This window comes from Cricetulus griseus, chromosome 6, assembly GCF_003668045.3.
Source record: "Cricetulus griseus strain 17A/GY chromosome 6, alternate assembly CriGri-PICRH-1.0, whole genome shotgun sequence".
NCBI lineage: Eukaryota > Metazoa > Chordata > Mammalia > Rodentia > Cricetidae > Cricetulus > Cricetulus griseus.
In genome coordinates this window covers 154,780,019-154,796,249 of record NC_048599.1, presented here as the reverse complement: position 1 = coordinate 154,796,249, position 16,231 = coordinate 154,780,019, and the positions used below count along the sequence as shown (strand labels likewise).

Here is a 16,231-nt window from a genome sequence, read left to right as displayed (position 1 = left end):
CCTCCATAATTACTTTTTTTGTTTTGGGGGGTGGGTAGTGTGCAAGCACCAACCTAAGGCACCTCCACCTCCTAGCACCTCACCAGGAAATCTGCCCCACCAATAGGGGTATACTCATATTCTATTCTGCATCTCTACGTATTTAAAATTTTACATAGCAGGGCCAGGAATGCTGGTACATGCCTTTAATGGCAGCACTTAGGAGGCAGAGGCAAGCAGGCAGGCACTTCTCTGAGCTCAAGGCCAGCCAGGGCTATATTGTGAGACCCCATCTCAAAGGAAGGGAGGGAGGGAAGAACAGTAAATTTTATATAGCAAAATATTTTGAACAGAAACAAACAAAACTCTACGTCTAGAAGCACATGTGCCCCAATGACAGAACATGGTGGCATGTGAGGAGGCCTGGGACTGAGAATGTACTTGTGACCTCTGTAACCTTGAACTTTCCCAGGTCCTTCTGAGCCTGGCTTTTTTGTCTGCACAAATGGGGCTTGCAGTAGCAGAGAGGGCTGCAGCCTGACACAGTGCACCCTAGGCCTTGAAGGGGGGGGTTGTTGTTCAAGGCAGGGAGGGCAGCCAGGGGCTGGAGTGTGGAGTCAACTCGGCAGTCTATGGGGTCCCAACCTCACACATCTCAAGAAATTTTTGCCCCTTACCAGCTGATGGGAAGGAAACCTAACCCAGGGATATAGTTCATGGTGAGAATCTGGTTGACATGCATGCAGCCTTAACTACTTCAAGTGGCCTTTGCTGTCACTGTAACCTATAACTGTGCCTGAAGCACTCAGCTCTGTCTAATCTATGGAAAAGCTAGAGGAAAAAGGTCAGCCTCCATGCCAAGACATGACATTAACAGGTTAGACTGAAAAGGTGAGGATAGAGCCCTCATGGAGATCAAAATCCTTATAAGAGACCACAGAGCTCTTGCTCAACCCTCCCACATGTGAGGACAAGGCTGAGGGCATCAGGTGTGAAAGAGGAAGCAACCCCATTAGACCCTAGATCCTAGACACTTTGAGTTCAGACTTAGAGCCTGATATCCCTGAGGACGAACACTAGTATGCAAACACCAACCTGACAGTGTTTTTGTTACCATATCCTAGTTTGAAACCCAATCTCTTAGTCTCAGGATCATCCTATCCTTCCAAAGCTTCTCCTTTACTACAAACAGAATCTTCCAGTCACCCTCCGCAGTCCAACAAGCTTCGCAAATAACTAACTTCCTCCAGGCATTCTGGTACACACCTCTAATGCCAGCACAGAGGAAACAGAAATGGTGAGTCTCTGTGAATTCAAGGACATCCTGGTCTACATAGATTCTGGCCAGTCAGATCTACATAGTAAGACAGTGACTCATTTAAAAGAAAGAGGGAAAAAAAGGAAGGAAGGAAGGAAGGAAGGAAGGAAGGAAGGAAGGAAGGAAGGAAGGAAGAGACCTAAGTCCCTTCTCCCTGCAGATCCCACAACCAGACATCACATTTTACATTCATTTTATTTACTGGCTCTCCATCTGAAATGCCAACTCTCTGCAAGTATAGCGACATTTGTCCTGGTCTGTCCTGAACTTAAAAGCCAGCCAGGGTCCAAGCATGTGTCAGTCACTATGTGTTAATCAGACAGAGCAAACATGCATGACAAGACGGGATGGCCATCCTCACCTGCAGCCTGGCCAGGAGCTGATGGTAGTGAAACAGGGTACAGAAGTCCACATGACCTGAGAATGCCTCCAAAGCTGCTCTCTCTGCCGGACTGGAGTGGAACTCCTGGCACCCAGAAAGAAAACCGAGTTAGGTCTCTTTCCTAAGACAGTGTCTTAGTGTTTCCAGAGAAACCCTTTCACAGCAACCCACATACAAGATGAGAATTCTGGGTTTTTAAATGTTTTATTTAAAAGATGATTTGGCCAATTGTACAGAGCCAGCATACATAGCACAGGGAGAGCAGAAGGCTTCCAGATCCAGAGGCTGGGCACTTGCTCTGTCACTAACTTTGCACATTCATAGAATGTGTGGCAAGTGGCAGGTGCTCTTTCTTGGCAGAACATGATCTCTCAGAGAAGGACAGGGTTGATGGAGTCAGAACCCCAGTTCTTCAAAGGGGGAACTAAGGCTCAGTAAAGCCATTTGCTGAGGGTCATGATAGGCCCATCTGGCTCCAGAGCAGCATATGAAGATGTCCATTATCCAGACAAATGTCCAAACCTACCTGAGCTTCAGTTTCCTCATCCATCCATTCATTCATTCATTCATTCGTTGTGTGTGAATTTTGACTGGATGTATATGTATGCATCAGGCATGAGCCTGGTGCCAGCAGCAGTCAGAAAAGGACACCAGATCCCCTGGAACTAGAGCTATGGGTGGTTATGAACTACCATGTGGGTGCTAGAAACAGAACCTGGGTCTTCTGCAAGAGTAACAAATTCTCTTAACTGCTAAGCCATGTTCCCAGCCCAAGTAGAGAAAATTTTAATGAGACCATATGTGCTCATACGTACACATGTGTATACAAAGTCTAGCACAGGACTTGGTATACACAGAAGGTGTCAACAAATAACTGCTATATTAATAGTCATCTTCAACAATGGTAGGTCTGACAGTATGGTGGGCAGAGAGCTCAAACTCTGGAATAGATCAGGGATGAGGTAAGGCAATCTCTTAGAGTCAAACAAGCACAAGCCACTAACTACCTAGCCTCAGATGGGTCACTCTGCTTTTACCTCACCTGTAAAATGGGATAGTGGCAATCTCTTTCTTACTGGGTCGTTATGATGGTTCTACACATGACAAACATGTAGCACCGTGCCACAGAGTAAGAACTCAAAGTGTGATAATAATTAAGATTACAGGGGGGTGGAGAGACGGCTCAAAGGTTAAGAGCACCAGTTGCTCTTCCAGAGGTCCTGAGTTCAATTCCTAGCAACCATCCATTATGAGGTCTGGTGCACTCTTCTGGTTTGCAGATATACATGGAAGCAGAATGTTGTATACATAAGTAAATACAATCTTTTTTAAAAGTTTAAAAAAATAATTATGATTACAGCTTTGTAGGTACAATTTTATTATGTGGTAGGAAGTAATGATGAGGATGACAGTTATATCTATTTCAAGGGGGAAACTCATGTCCCAGAGTGCCTGGTCAAGGCCGGGAAGAAGCCGGGTCTGGAGTCCACTAGGCATCTTGGAGCTCTTGCCCCTGCCATTCCAACTCTTGCAACCACTAGGAACAAAGGACCAGGAACTACAACTCCCAGGGGGCGCTAGAGCAGTCCTCAACAGCGAGTATAGTGGCACAATCGCAAGGTCGGCTGGAAATTGTAGTCCCTAGGCTCTTGGACCACTGTTGGGCAGTACCTGTATCAGGAGGCGGAGCAGCTGCTCCTTGGAGAATGGAATGAAGCGCTCGCGGTACTGCTGGGCCCAGTCGCGGGGCTCCGTGGGGTTCCACATCTTTCGGTACGCCCCCATCCTGTTCGCCAGGGACGACAGAGACCGGGGAGTCCCGAAGAGAGCAGGCACCAGGGACCATACTCGGACCTTGGACCCCCAGGTCACATGCAACATGGCCAGACCCCTTTCCCAGAGCCTAAATAAGCAAATGAGGAGGTGTCAAAGGTCAGCTGGAGGTAGTACCTCCACACACCCTGCCCTTCAGGGGGATAGTCCGTATCCAGGCTCTAGCTAATCTTTAACTGTTGCCTTCTACCAGACTCGGGTCAGAGGTCGTAGTCTGGAGCCTTTTGCAGGCCCGGGGACCGTGTAGCGGTACAGTGGTTACTGTGGCGCTCTGACTGCGAGGTGGATCTCAGGAGTGCTGGGAAACCAGGAAAAGTTAATAGCGGGTACTGGGCGTCCTACCTGGGCCATGCAATCCCCCACACTTCCCTCACCTTAGCCGACCAGCGACCGTCATTGAGCCTTCTGCGCATGTGCAGGAAGAGGTCTTGGGCCCAAAGGAAAGGCTTCAGCAAGCAGTAAAACGCATGCGCAAAGCCTGGGTCTTTTAAACCATTTTTTAGAGCCTTTATCTCGACTGCGCATGCTTCACCGCTAATCTGGGTTTTGGTAATACGCACGCGCCAAAGAAGCGTCACCCGGTTCGCTGTTTCAAAGAGGAGAGACGGGGCCGGGCGACAAGTCCGGAGGCTAGGGCGGGGCCGGGCTGGAGCGCGCGCCGGGCCAACGGCGACCCGCCCAACGTCTGTCGAGACCACGCCCCTTTTCTACTCAGCTTGGATAGGTGGAAAAGAAGGGGGTGGGACTTAAATAAAGCCAATCACCTATAGAGAACAGAAAAGGCGGGAAAAGAGGACCCAAAAAGAGCCTAGAGGTGGCGCCCGGGAGCAGGAGAAGAGGGCTGGCAGGCGGAAGATTCTAGCTCCGTGAGGCGACTGCTGGTCCTTGGCCCTCGGATAATAGGTGGTCCTCTTTAGGCAGCGTCCCCCTGGGGTCTCAGCACTTTCACCCCCACGTCCCTGCAGGGGAGGCCCCTGTTCTAAGAAGGCTGCCGTGTGTCTATTCTTGAGCGAAGGCTGGTTTCCAAGACTTCACGGGCCAGACCCCAGAACGAGACAGTGTGTCTTCCTGTGACAGAGCTGAAACCTAAGCAAGGCTCATGTTATGGGAAATGACCCAAGTCAGGGAACACCTCAAATACGCCTGGGCTCACTATGGTCTTCTATGACAAGGGTGCCGCACTCCCTGGGGGAATCTAGTCTACAGCTCCCATGTCCTGGGGTTCCTGACCACTCTGAGGACCCAGAAGGCCTGTCATTCTTCATCACCTTCATCCTGTATTCCCCATACCCAGGACCCTCTGGCCCCTTACAGCTCCTGAGACCTCCAATAGCCCTTCACCCTACACTTCTAACTTATAGGACCTCAAACAGCCCTTCAGTTCAGTTCCCATTCCCAGAACCTTGCCCATACCCTTTCATCCCTTATCCCCAGCACCTGGAACCACCCAGCAGTTTCTCACCCCATGTTCCTGACTACTGAACACTGAAGCAGCCCCCTCGCCCTATTCCCCTCTGGCTCCGAACGGCCCCTCAGTCCATCCATCCCCACCTTGGGAATCCTCAATAGTACCTTTACCCTGTGCTCCAGTTCAGAGGCCCCTCAGTCTCATTCTGGCTCTCACCTCTGGACACCCAGCCCTCCCTTCACACCAGATGCTGACTCCTAAAAAGCCTCACAGCCTTCACCCCACCCGAGCCTGGGCGAGTGCTCCTCCCTCCCAGAGCCCTGACTCTGACATTCCCACTTGTGTTGTCTTGCAGCAGTTGAGCCCTGGGGTGGGCTTGAAGCACACAGGCAGTGGTGCCTAGAAAGCAGCATCCAACACCCCTGCTCCTACCTCCCAGAACACCCAAAGAACAGTAGCCACCATGCATCTTCCTGAGAGCCTGCAGGACCTGGCAGACAGTGAGGCTGTGCGCTTTCTGAGGAGACCAAAGAGCATCTTGAGGATCTGCGGAGGGGTGAGATGCTGAGGGTCAGACAGATCAGTTCTCAGATCTGGGAACAGAGGGAGGGGTCATATGTGTCAGATAGGGAAACAAGCAAACTGGAGCCAAAAACTGAAGCCACCTTTCACTGAGTATCTGTAGTCATGCCACTAGCCGTTTTCAATACCACTTAACTCAGCACAAGAAACAACCCCACATATTTGGGCATGGTTTATAATACCAGCACATGAGAGACTGTGGGAAGAGAATTGTCATGGATTTGAGGCCAGCCTTGGTTACAATGTAAGAAAAAGAAAAACATACCTGGGCAATGGTGGTGCACGCCTTTAATCCCAATACTTGGGAGGCAGAGGCAGGAGGGTCTCTGTGAGGTTGAGGCCAGCCTGGTCTCCAGAGTGAGTTCCAGGACAGCCAGGGCTACATAGAGAAACCCTGTCTCAAAAAAGAAGAAAAGAAAGAAAGAAAGAAAAATAAAAACATGAAAAAGAACCCTTTAAAGGAGAAGAAAAATACCCTCTCCTAAAAAGACCATACTTTTGATAAATGAAATCAAGAGTGTTTGAAGACTGCTTGTCCAGTGGGGTAGCCACAAGCCACATGAGCTACTCCAATTCCAACTAATTCAATTCCAATGGACTTTCTACATTCAGTGTGGCCATAGTTCAAGTACTTAGCTGCCACAGGTACCTTGTGACTCTCCAATTGAACAACATAGATTCAGGACATTTTCATCATGCCAGAAAGTTCCATTAACCAGCATCCAATAATGTAAACACAGAAACGGGCAGTACCACTGTGCTCTATGAGATTCCAGAACCCATTTATTTTCCATTTCTCAGGAGGGGATGGGGAAAACAGGGACTGAGGTCTATTATTTAAAAACGAAAAAGGCATACAGATGGGAAGACAGTATGCAACAGACGTAGGCACCAGATGTGAGTAGGCACCATGGTGCTGATGCTTCCTGTGCATCCTTTAATCACTATCATATTCTCAAAGAATCTGGACACTGGGAGCCAAAGCCTCATTCAGCTGTGTAACCTTGACATGAACCAATCACTGTCCCTCTCTGAACATCAGTAGAAGAGTCATCTATCTGTGCCTATGGATGCTTCCTTCTCTCTCTCTCTTGTAACGATAAATTTTTCTGCCAGCCGCCTGAGTTCTGCCACAACGTTAGGACCCCCAAAATAACACACAGAGACTTATATTAGGTACAATGCTGCTGGCCAATGACTAGGATTTCTTAATTGCTAGCTCAGTCTTAATTATCAACCATAACTACTAATCTATATGTTTTATAAGGACTTATTTTGTGGAGGACGCTGGCAGTATGTGTCCTCTCTTGCCAACGATCATATGGTGACTAGAATCTCTACTACATTTCCCAGAATCCTCCTCGACTCCTAGACCCCCCTGTCTTGCTTTCCTATTGGCCAACAGTGCTTTATTTATCAACCAATAAGACAAACATATACACAAAAGGACTCCCCCCTCCTCTCTCTCTCTCTCTCTCTCTCTCTCTCTCTCTCTCTCTCTCTCTGTGTGTGTGTGTGTGTGTGTGTGTGTGTGTGTGTGTGTGTGTTTCTAGACAGGATTTCTCTGTTGCTTTGGAGGCCGTCCTGGAACTAGCTCTTGTAGACCAAGCTGGTCTCGAACTCACAGAGATCCGCCTGCCTCTGCCTCCCAAGTGCTTAAAGGCGTGCTCCACCAATGCCCCAATTCCTTCTCTTTTTAAAAGATGTTTTCAATTATGTGAGAGTGTCTTCATGAGTTTACACACACCACATGCATGCAGGCGCTGGTGAGGCTAGAGGGTGTCAGATCACCTGGAACTGCAGTTAGAGCTGATTGTGAGCCACCTGTTGTGGCTTCTGGGATTGGAACCCGGGATTCTCTACGAAAGCAGCATCTTAGTTACTGTTCTGTTGCTGTGAAGAGTCACCATATAATCAAGGCAACTCATAAAAGAAAGCATTTAATTGGGGGCTTGCTTAGAATTTCAGAGGATGAGTCCATGACAGTCGTGGCAGGGAGCAAAGCAGCAAGCAGGCATGAATGCATGGTGCTGGAGCAGTGGCCGAGAGCTTGTTTCTTATCTGCAAATTAAAGGCAGAAAGAGAACAAACTGGAATGACATGGGCTTTTGAAACCTCAAAGTCCACCCCTAGTGACATGCCTCGTCCAACAAGATCACACCTTCTAATCCTCACCAAATAGTTCCAACAATTGGGGACCAAGCACTCAAATATATGAGCCTGGCCAAGGCATAGTGGCACACATCTTTAATCCCAGCACTCAGGAGGCAAAGGCAAGAGGATCTCTGTGAGTTCAAGGTCAGCCTGGTTTATATAACAAGCTCCAAGACAACCAAAACTACATAGAGAGACCCTGTCTCAAAACAAAACAACAACGATGACAAAAAAGTCAAACATATGAGCCAGTGGGGCCATTCTCATTCAAATCATTACACAAAGTGTGCTCTCTTAACCACTGAACTGTCAAGTTTGTGCCCCACACATCCTGTCTTATGTTTGGGGTGTCTTTGTTTTTCTTGTTGTTGTTTGAGACAGGGTCTTAAGTCTGTAGCCTAGCCCAGGCTGGCCTTGAACTCACAATGGATCTCCTCTTCCAGCCTCCCTGAGTGTTAGGATTATAGGTATGAGCCACCATGCTCAGAAGCCTGTACTACTGCTATAGTTTTCTCTGCATAGAACTGGCAACTGAGGCCCAACAATGAGATCTGATTAGGATCATGGGAGCAGGAACCAGCCCTCTGGCCTGGTTCCTCAGAGAGAGTCTCTGGGAAGTTGGCATTCATATTCATGGATTGGACTCCAAAGTCTCCCCAGGTTCCCAATCCAGAGTATCTTCTCTCTGTCCTTTGGAACAGTCCAAACAGTCCTGGCTTTGAGTCCTAGGCCCATGTGTCTGTCACTACCCTGTTGGCTGGACTTGCCCAGGCATAACCAGCAGCTGCAACAGCTCCTTTCATTCCCAGAAATGCCCCTTTGGCTCAGTAGCATGCATGAGACTATCTGTGGCCTGAAGCATCTCCTCCAAACCCGTGTCCAACTGTAACAAAAGGGTCTTAGTACCCTGCTCCTGGACAGGACTGCTGTGAAGACAACAAGGCAATGCATATACAGGCTGACTAGCAGGGGCTGGCATAGACTAAGCTCTCCTTAAATAGCAAAGATTGTCACTGGAATAACTCATCTGTAAGGGTGGAGTGGCTGGAGGAACCGGGAATGACAGGAACTGGTGCACACTGTCTTTCTTCTAGTGAGAAGACAGGGATTGTGACTACTCCCTGGTGCCTTCTCTCCTCACCACAACCTATGACAAGGACACACTAATATGTATAATCCAAGGGGAAACTGAGACTCCCAGACAGAGGTTGAGTGATTTGTCAAGGTCATTTCCCATCAGATGAAGGAGTCAGACTCAGATCCACTCAGTGTCTCCAATGCCTGGAAAGGGGAAGCAAACCTGAGGGAGCTGGGAGCCCAGCTGGTATGGCCAAGGGCAAGCGAGGGGAAAGGCAGCCAGCCAAGCCAGACCTTGTGGTCACGGGCTTTGCCTGTGTTACCATCCTCCTACCCCCAGTCTCCTTCTTTCTCTGGCCTGGTTCCTCAGTGGTAGTCAGGGCAGCTGGTATTCATGCCCTCCATGCTTCTTGCCAGCTGGTGTCTGAACTCATGAATCTTTGCTCCCTTCCTGGAGACAAGCCAGGGAGGGTGCAGAAAGAGACTGGACACAGGCTACAAGGAAATAGCATCCCCAACTAGTTGATGCTCCTCCCCACATTTCCAATACCCTAGGCTCCACCATGGACAAACAGCCCTGGATCCTGGAAGTCAGGAAGGCTGGACTCAAGCCCCACCCTAAGGCAGCTAACTCTAAGGGTCTGCTGCCTCTCCCTAGGTGAGTCCTGAGAACCATCACTGTCCTGAGCAACACAAACACACTGGGAAACTGAGGTCCCAAGGTGTGTAGAACTTGCTCAAACCCACACAGCTTTGCAGAGTCAGAAACATGTGGCTGTTTCTACTCAGTTGTAATGTGGTAGATGTATCACCTTTGAAAACAGAAGTGATAGATAATGTGTACCTCCCTTGGCCAGGCGTTGGTGGCACACGCCTTTAATCCCAGCACTCGGGAGGCAGAGGCAGGTGGATCTCTGAGTTCAAGGCCAGCCTGGTCTCCAGAGCGAGTGCCAGGATAGGCTCCAAAGCTACACAAGAGAAATCCTGTCTTGGAAAAAAAAAAAAAAGTGTACCTCCCTTTATGGGATGGTACACTGCCCAAGGAGGTAGCACAGGTAGAAAGAATATGAGATAAAAAATAACAGATGTGCCTTCCTGTTCTTTCTCTGCTTCATCCTGGCAGGAGCAGTATAAGGTACTTCCTCAAGACTGAATCCTTAGTTCCCAGACCAGTGGCTCTCAACCTACCTAGTGCTGTGACCCTTTATGTTACCACCTCATGTTGTGGTGACCCCAATCATGAAACCATTTCATTGCTACTTCAGAACTGTAATTTTGCTACTGTTATGAATCATAATGTAAGTATCTGATATGTAGGAAAGGTTGAGAACCATTGTGCTAGACCATCTTCATGAACTTGACTATAAAGTGTTTGGCAAGAAGAGAGACTAGAGACTAGTTATTTTGGTTATAAAGCAATAACCAAAGGAGAGAGAAGGGAAGACAGACAAACACAGGTAATTTAGGGTCAGTCTTTTACCTCATACTTGCACACCATAAAGAGTTACTCTCACACATTTACTGAGGCCCTCCCTGCACTAGTGCAAACATACACACACCCCTGCAGAGCCTGTCCCTGGGAGTTCATATTTTACCAAAGTTTTCATCTTTCCTTCTGCACAACTTCCCATTGCTTGTAGTTACATCCCATCAATCACAGATCCAGTTTTACATCCAAAATGTCTCTGAATTCCTCAGGGCTCTGTTCTCTCTACCAACCTGCTCTGTGAACTCTCTCATCTTTACCCTTTATCCAGTTCACTGGCCACATGACCCCAGAGAACTTCTCTATTCCTGGGTCTGGTCCTAGCCATCTTAGAACCCTTCCATGCTTGAAGAAATTCTAATGAGGGGATGGAGAGATGGCTCTTGTTCTTCCAGAGGATCCAAGCTCAACTCTGAGTACCCAAACAGTGGCTCATAACCATCCTTAACTCTGGTTCCAGGGATCTAATGCCCTCTCCTCATCTGAATGCACCAGAGACACCAGTGGTACTTATGCATGCATGCAGGAAAAACACTCATACACACAAAATAAATCTTTCAGAATTAAAAAAAGTTCAGATGAGAATTCTGGCTTTCACGCTTCCTCAGGTCTGACTTTGAGGTCTTTGAGGGTTAACTCTTGCCTACAAAGATATCCTGCATATCTGATATTTGCATTACAATTCATAACAGTAGCAAAATTACAGTTAGGAAGTAGTAACAAAAATAATTTTATGGTTTGGGGTCACCACAATGTGAGGAGTTCATATTAAAGGGTTGCAGCATTAGGAAGGTTGAGAACCACTGGATTATAGGCATTCACCACCATGCCCGGCAAAATTCCTTTAAGGTCCAGCTCTCAACTTATTACTTCCTAAATTCAGCCCAAGAACTTTGGTTTCCACCCAAACTTCAGCTCGTGCCCACTCTACTCTGCCCTGACTCCACAGAATGCAGACTTACCCTCCAGCCAACTCAACACCACCCGAAGGCTTTTCCCATACTTACAGCCCATCTTGCCCTGCCCTGCTCACAGCCCTCCAAGAAATGGTCCCACTACTCAACCCTTCTCATCTTCTAACATTCCATGTAGAAAGTCCCCTGAACCAACTTCACTTTCTACCCAGGAGACACACATGGATTCCTTCTATTCTTGACATGGGGCTTGCCACACTGCAGTGTGACAGGGGCTTCCGTCTTTCACAGATTTTTGCTAATAGGAACCTCTGCTCTCAAGGCTGGATCCAGCATGAGACAGACTACAAAAGGTGAAGAACTATATGGCTGGAGTCCAAGTCGAGGCTCTGCCGCTCACTATCTGAAAAACCCATCCAGGCACTTATCAGAAAAGTGCCTCTGTCATAGTGTGACTATAGAATGACATCACAGAAGGCAGGTGCACAGGCGTGGGGGCAGCAAATTCTAAAGCAAATCCCCAGCACTCAGGAGGCAAAGGCAGAGGCAGGCAGATCTCTGTGAATTTGAGGCCACCCTGGTCTCCAGAGCAAGTTCCAGGACAGGCTCCAAAGCAATACAGAGAAACCCTGTCTAGAAAAACCAAGAAGAAGAGGAGGAGGAGGAGGAGGAGGAGGAGGAGGAGGAGGAGGAGGAGGAGGAGGAGGAAGAAGAAGAAGAAGAAGAAGAAGAAGAAGAAGAAGAAGAAGAAGAAGAAGAAGAAGAAGAATTGGGAAGGAGAGAGCTGGAAAATGGCTTGTTATCTAAGAGTGCTTGCTACTCTTGCAGAGAACCTGAGTTTCCCGAACCTAGCTCACAACTATAACTCCAGCTCCAGAGGATCCAATACCTGCTTCTCGCTTCCACAGGCAATCAGGCGCACGCACACATGCATACAGCATAGACATGGCCAAATATTCGTAATTTAAAATCTTTTCAAAATGAGTTGGAGCCAGGTGGTGGTGGCAGCGCATGCATCTAGGAGGCAGAGGCAGGCGGATCTTTATGAGACCAGCCTTGGTCTACAAGAGCTAGTTCTACAAGAGCTAGTTCTGTAGAGAAACCTTGTCTCAAAAAACAACAAGAAAAGAAAAGGAAGGAAGGAAGGAAGGAAGGAAGGAAGGAAGGAAGGAAGGAAGGAAGGAATTGGAAGCTGAAAATGGCTCAACTGGGGGCTGGAGAGATGGCTCGGAGGTTAAGAGCACTGGATGCTCTTCCAGAGGTCCTGAGGTTCAGTTCCCAGCAACCACATGGTGGCTCACAACCATCTGTAATGAGATCTGGTTCCCTCTTCTATCTTGCAGGCATACATGCAGGAAGAACACTGTATACATAATAAGTAAATAAATCCTTTTAAAAAATGGCTCAGCTGTTTGAGTACTAGCTACTTCTTCCAGAGATCCCAGGTTCAAGTCTCAACACACAGAGTGGTTTACAAGCCATCTGTAACTCCAGTTCCCCCGCGGACACTGCATGCATGTAGTTCACAGACATACATACAGACAAAATACCCATACATGTTAAACAAATGAATTCAGAAAGTAAAAACTGAGCTGGTCAGTGGTAGCACACACCTTTAATCCTAGCACTCGGGAATCAGAGGCAGGTGGATCCCTGAGTTTGAGGCCAGCCTGGTCTGAGAGAGTTCTAGAACAGCCAAGGACTATGCAGAGAAACCCTGTCTCAAAACACCAATAACAATAATAATAAATTGGGGGCTGAACACAGAGCTCGTGGTAGAGTGCTTGACTTGCAAGAAAGGACACTGGTGTCAGCCTGCAACACTGGACAGCTAGGAGAGGGGGGAGACACAGGACAGCTAGGAGAGGGGGACACAGGACAGCTAGGAGAGGGGGACACCTCTTACTGGGTCTTGTGCCCTGAACAAGGGTGGTGGCAGGAGAGTATGGAGCAGAGCAAGGAGGAGTGGACAAAGATTAAGTTAGCTAAGGCAAGAGTGCGTCCTGGGAAGCCTTGAGGGACTGTGGGCAGGAAGGCAGAGGGGAGACTAGGACGAGGGTAGGGGAAGGTGAGGCCAGAGCCCGGATGGAGGAAAGGTGATGTGGAGCAGAGATGGGGCTCTGAGGCTGTATCAGGAAGGGCAGCTGCAGAATGCCTGGTCCCCAGGGTGCCCACCCAAGGGGAGGGGCCTCTTGAAGGAGTGACTGAGTTCCACCTTGTCCATTGTGGTTCACAGGTCTTTTCCCTGGTCATCTTTTCCTCTCTCCTAACTGATGGTTACCAGAACAGGACAGAGTCTCCTCAGCTCCACTGCGTCCTCAACAGCAATTATGTGGCCTGTAGCTTCGCAGTTGGAGCTGGCTTCCTGTCCTTCCTCAGCTGCTTGGTCTTCCTTGCCCTAGACGCCCGTGAGAGCCGTATCACAGGCACCCGCTTTAAGACAGCCTTCCAGCTCTTGGACTTCATCCTAGCTGGTGAGTCCCAAGGGACCCTGCACAACTCCCCTTCTATTCAGCTCTCCCAGGTTCCCCAGCGCCTAAGGTCACAGTCCTAGCCCAGACCAGCGCCTGATGGCCCTCACACTGTGAGGGCCTGACTCCAGATCCTCCCAGAAGCATCTTCTAGTCCTTCCTCTCATCCCACTGCCTCCAACCCAAGCTGCTTTCCCCTCATAGACCACCCCCTGGCCCACTAAACATAGCCTGAAAAGCCCACCCTGTGACGGGAATGTGATTCAGAGCACTGAGCCAGGTGGGCCTCAGTGGAGGTAGGATGGAGACTGCCTTGCAGGGATCTCTGAGTGTGAAATGAGTTAAGGGGTGCCTATAGTCATGTGGACATCTGCTGAGCACCTTACAGTGTTAGGCACACCATGAAGGTACGGGCTTCCTCTCCTCCAGTTCTAAGAACAACCCTCGGGGTAAGTCTTGCTCATCTTCTCATCTTACAAGAAAGGCTGAGGCTGAGGTAGTCACGTGAGTGAGCCGCTGCTGTCCAGGGAACAGCAAGCCCTATGCTTCAAAGCACGGCATGGCCTCCATGACCATTCCATGGTATCTGTAGGGCTCAGCACACAGATAGCACCCAGCCACTCTATACTAGGCCCTCCCTTCCCCTCTTCAGGAGTCATTCCCAGCACCTCAGGGCCAGAGACGGCTTCTCTGCAGTGAGAAGGGGCTGTCCTCTGTATGACAGACCCTTCACTTAACAGCCCCTGAGCACATGAGATGGGGCTGGCCCACAGGAAACTGAGTTCCTTTGAGATTCTGATGAAGTTACATCATGTAGCTCCGGCTCTGTTAGACATGGGAGCTCTATTCTAGAAGTTGACTTTTGGGGACACTTGAGGGATTTGGATTAGCATAGCGGGGGACGGTGACACAGGACTCCCTGCTCCTCCCTAGTACACTGTGCCTGTGCCCCAGCATGCTTCTCCACCTCTCTTTTTCCTTTGCCTTGCCCCTCCAGTCCTCTGGGCAGGTGTCTGGTTTGTGGCCTTCTGCTTCCTAGCCCGCCAGTGGCAGCATTCGAAGTTCAAGCATTTCCTCTTGGGGAACAGCAGCGCCAAGGCAGCCATTGCCTTTGCTTTCTTCTCCGTCCCTGTCTGGGTGAGGACAAGTCCTGGCACCCCTCCAGGGTGGGCTGGGAGGGCTGTACATCTGGTGACTAGGACCAGGACTCTCCCTGGACCTCTGCTGTCATCCTCTGAGCCTACCTTCCTCAGGCATCCCCATCCTGGGCACTGTTGGGCGGTGAGCAGACAGATGTTCACTGCATCCCCCAGGCCAGTCCCTGGGTCTCCCTGTCTTCCTATCCCATCACAGCTAACTTAGACCCTGCCCTCCCTGCCCACAGATATTCCAGGCCTACCTGGCCTTCCAGGACCTCCGAGATGAGGCTCCAGTCCCTTACAAGCGCTCCCTGGATGAAGGTGGTGTGGTGCTGAACACTCTCTCCCCATCATCCACCACCAGCCCTGCCAACCCTCCTACCACAGGCCCCAACAGTGTGAGTTACACCAGCTCAGCCCTGTCCCCCTATCTGACTGCTTCAAAGGCCCCCCGCCTGGCCATGATGCCAGACAGCTAAACAGCCTTACCTACATCAGTAAAGAGCTCTTCTCCCTCTGAGGAGTTTCTGAATAACCCTGTCCTGTCTGTTCCTCTTATTACTTGAGTGACAGGGGGAGGAGACCCACTGAAAGAGGTTACAATTCTGTGCTACCCCCAAGTCCCAATCACCTTGCTGACAGCAGGTTGAAAGTGTTGATAGGCAGGAAGCCCTGCCATCACCTGTACCCTGAGCCCACACTGGCCTTGAAGTGGAGGCACAAGGACCTCATACTACACAGCTAAGGCTGAGGCTGAGAGAGAAAAGACCTTCCCCTCAGAGCACCAGGGAGAAACAGTAGCATTAACCCAGCAGCCCAAGCTCTTTACCCCATAATACTCAACAGAGCCATGTGTATATGGAGTCAGACAGGACACTGAGTCCATGATGAGATTTAGACCTGTGTCTTCAAATACATTAAATATGGCCTGGGAAAAAGGCAAGTGTCTCTACTCTACACCCCCAGGATCACCAGACTACAGACCTGCTAGGAGGGATCAGGCAGGTGGCACCTTGTGCCAGAGTGACAGCCTTTATCCACCACCCAGCTATGGGGCTAAGGATGCAGAAACTTGCTCAAGGCTACACTGAGAAAAAGAAAGTCAATTTTAATATATTTCATTTAACTTAATATATCCAATGTGTTACTGTTTCAATGTATAGTCAATATGAAAATTCAGCTTTTTTTCTTTGTAAAACATGGTTTCACTGTGTAACGGAGGCTGGCCTGGAACTATTTTCCAACCTCAGTACTGGGTTTACAGGCAGGATGCCACCGTTCCCAGCATTGAAAGTTACCATTGTAGCATTTGTCATCATTCTCACTATGAAAATCCACTGTGCGCCTTTCCTGACAAGACAGCTCACTTTGGATCTGCTGTGTCATGTGCTCGGTGGACAAGTGTCATTGATGGGCAACCCATTGGTACTACCACTCTTGATCCTTCTGGTGCTTGTCTAGAACAACTAAACATCTTTTTTGTTGTTA

General features: G+C 49.1%; 2 protein-coding genes across 9 annotated transcripts in view; one reads left to right on the top strand and one right to left on the bottom strand.

The window, feature by feature from the left end:
* Tmem143 (transmembrane protein 143) overlaps nucleotides 1-4,186 on the bottom strand; it is a 17,611-nt gene extending 13,425 nt beyond the window's left edge. Inside the window, exons 1-3 of one of the 5 annotated variants that reach the window (XM_035447162.1) lie at nucleotides 4,073-4,186; nucleotides 3,351-3,582; nucleotides 1,659-1,763 (exon numbers count right to left, since the gene is read on the bottom strand). In XM_035447162.1, coding sequence (XP_035303053.1) covers nucleotides 1,659-1,763; nucleotides 3,351-3,560 — 315 coding nt within the window. In that variant the 5' untranslated portion in view covers nucleotides 3,561-3,582; nucleotides 4,073-4,186. Of the gene's footprint in view, nucleotides 1-1,658; nucleotides 1,764-3,350; nucleotides 3,583-3,854; nucleotides 4,037-4,072 lie in introns of those variants that run through there. The other 4 variants (XM_027420566.2, XM_027420567.2, XM_027420565.2 and 1 more) reach the window with 4 other exon arrangements.
* Nucleotides 3,328-16,231, top strand: Syngr4 (synaptogyrin 4). Of its 4 annotated transcripts, none has more exons than XM_027420570.2 (5): nucleotides 3,328-3,452; nucleotides 5,276-5,476; nucleotides 13,370-13,607; nucleotides 14,602-14,741; nucleotides 14,989-16,231. In XM_027420570.2, exons 2-5 carry the CDS (start codon nucleotides 5,384-5,386, stop codon nucleotides 15,220-15,222), a joined length of 705 nt encoding a protein of 234 aa, XP_027276371.1. In that variant the 5' UTR covers nucleotides 3,328-3,452; nucleotides 5,276-5,383; the 3' UTR covers nucleotides 15,223-16,231. The 4 variants fall into 4 exon arrangements, with proteins under 4 accessions (XP_027276371.1, XP_027276372.1, XP_035303054.1 ...); XM_027420571.2 differs by lacking the exon at nucleotides 3,328-3,452 and adding an exon at nucleotides 3,477-3,611; XM_027420572.2 differs by lacking the exon at nucleotides 3,328-3,452 and adding an exon at nucleotides 4,311-4,415.

What these genes read in the sequence shown, in the direction of transcription:
- Syngr4 (XM_027420570.2), top strand. Translation starts at nt 5,384, where the DNA reads ATGCATCTTCCTGAGAGCCTGCAGGACCTGGCAGACAGTGAGGCTGTG. An exon ending in TCTTGAGGATCTGCGGAGGG is followed by an intron (nt 5,477 to 13,369) that starts GTGAGATGCTGA and finishes TGTGGTTCACAG; the next exon opens with GTCTTTTCCCTGGTCATCTT. An exon ending in CTTGGACTTCATCCTAGCTG is followed by an intron (nt 13,608 to 14,601) that starts GTGAGTCCCAAG and finishes TTGCCCCTCCAG; the next exon opens with TCCTCTGGGCAGGTGTCTGG.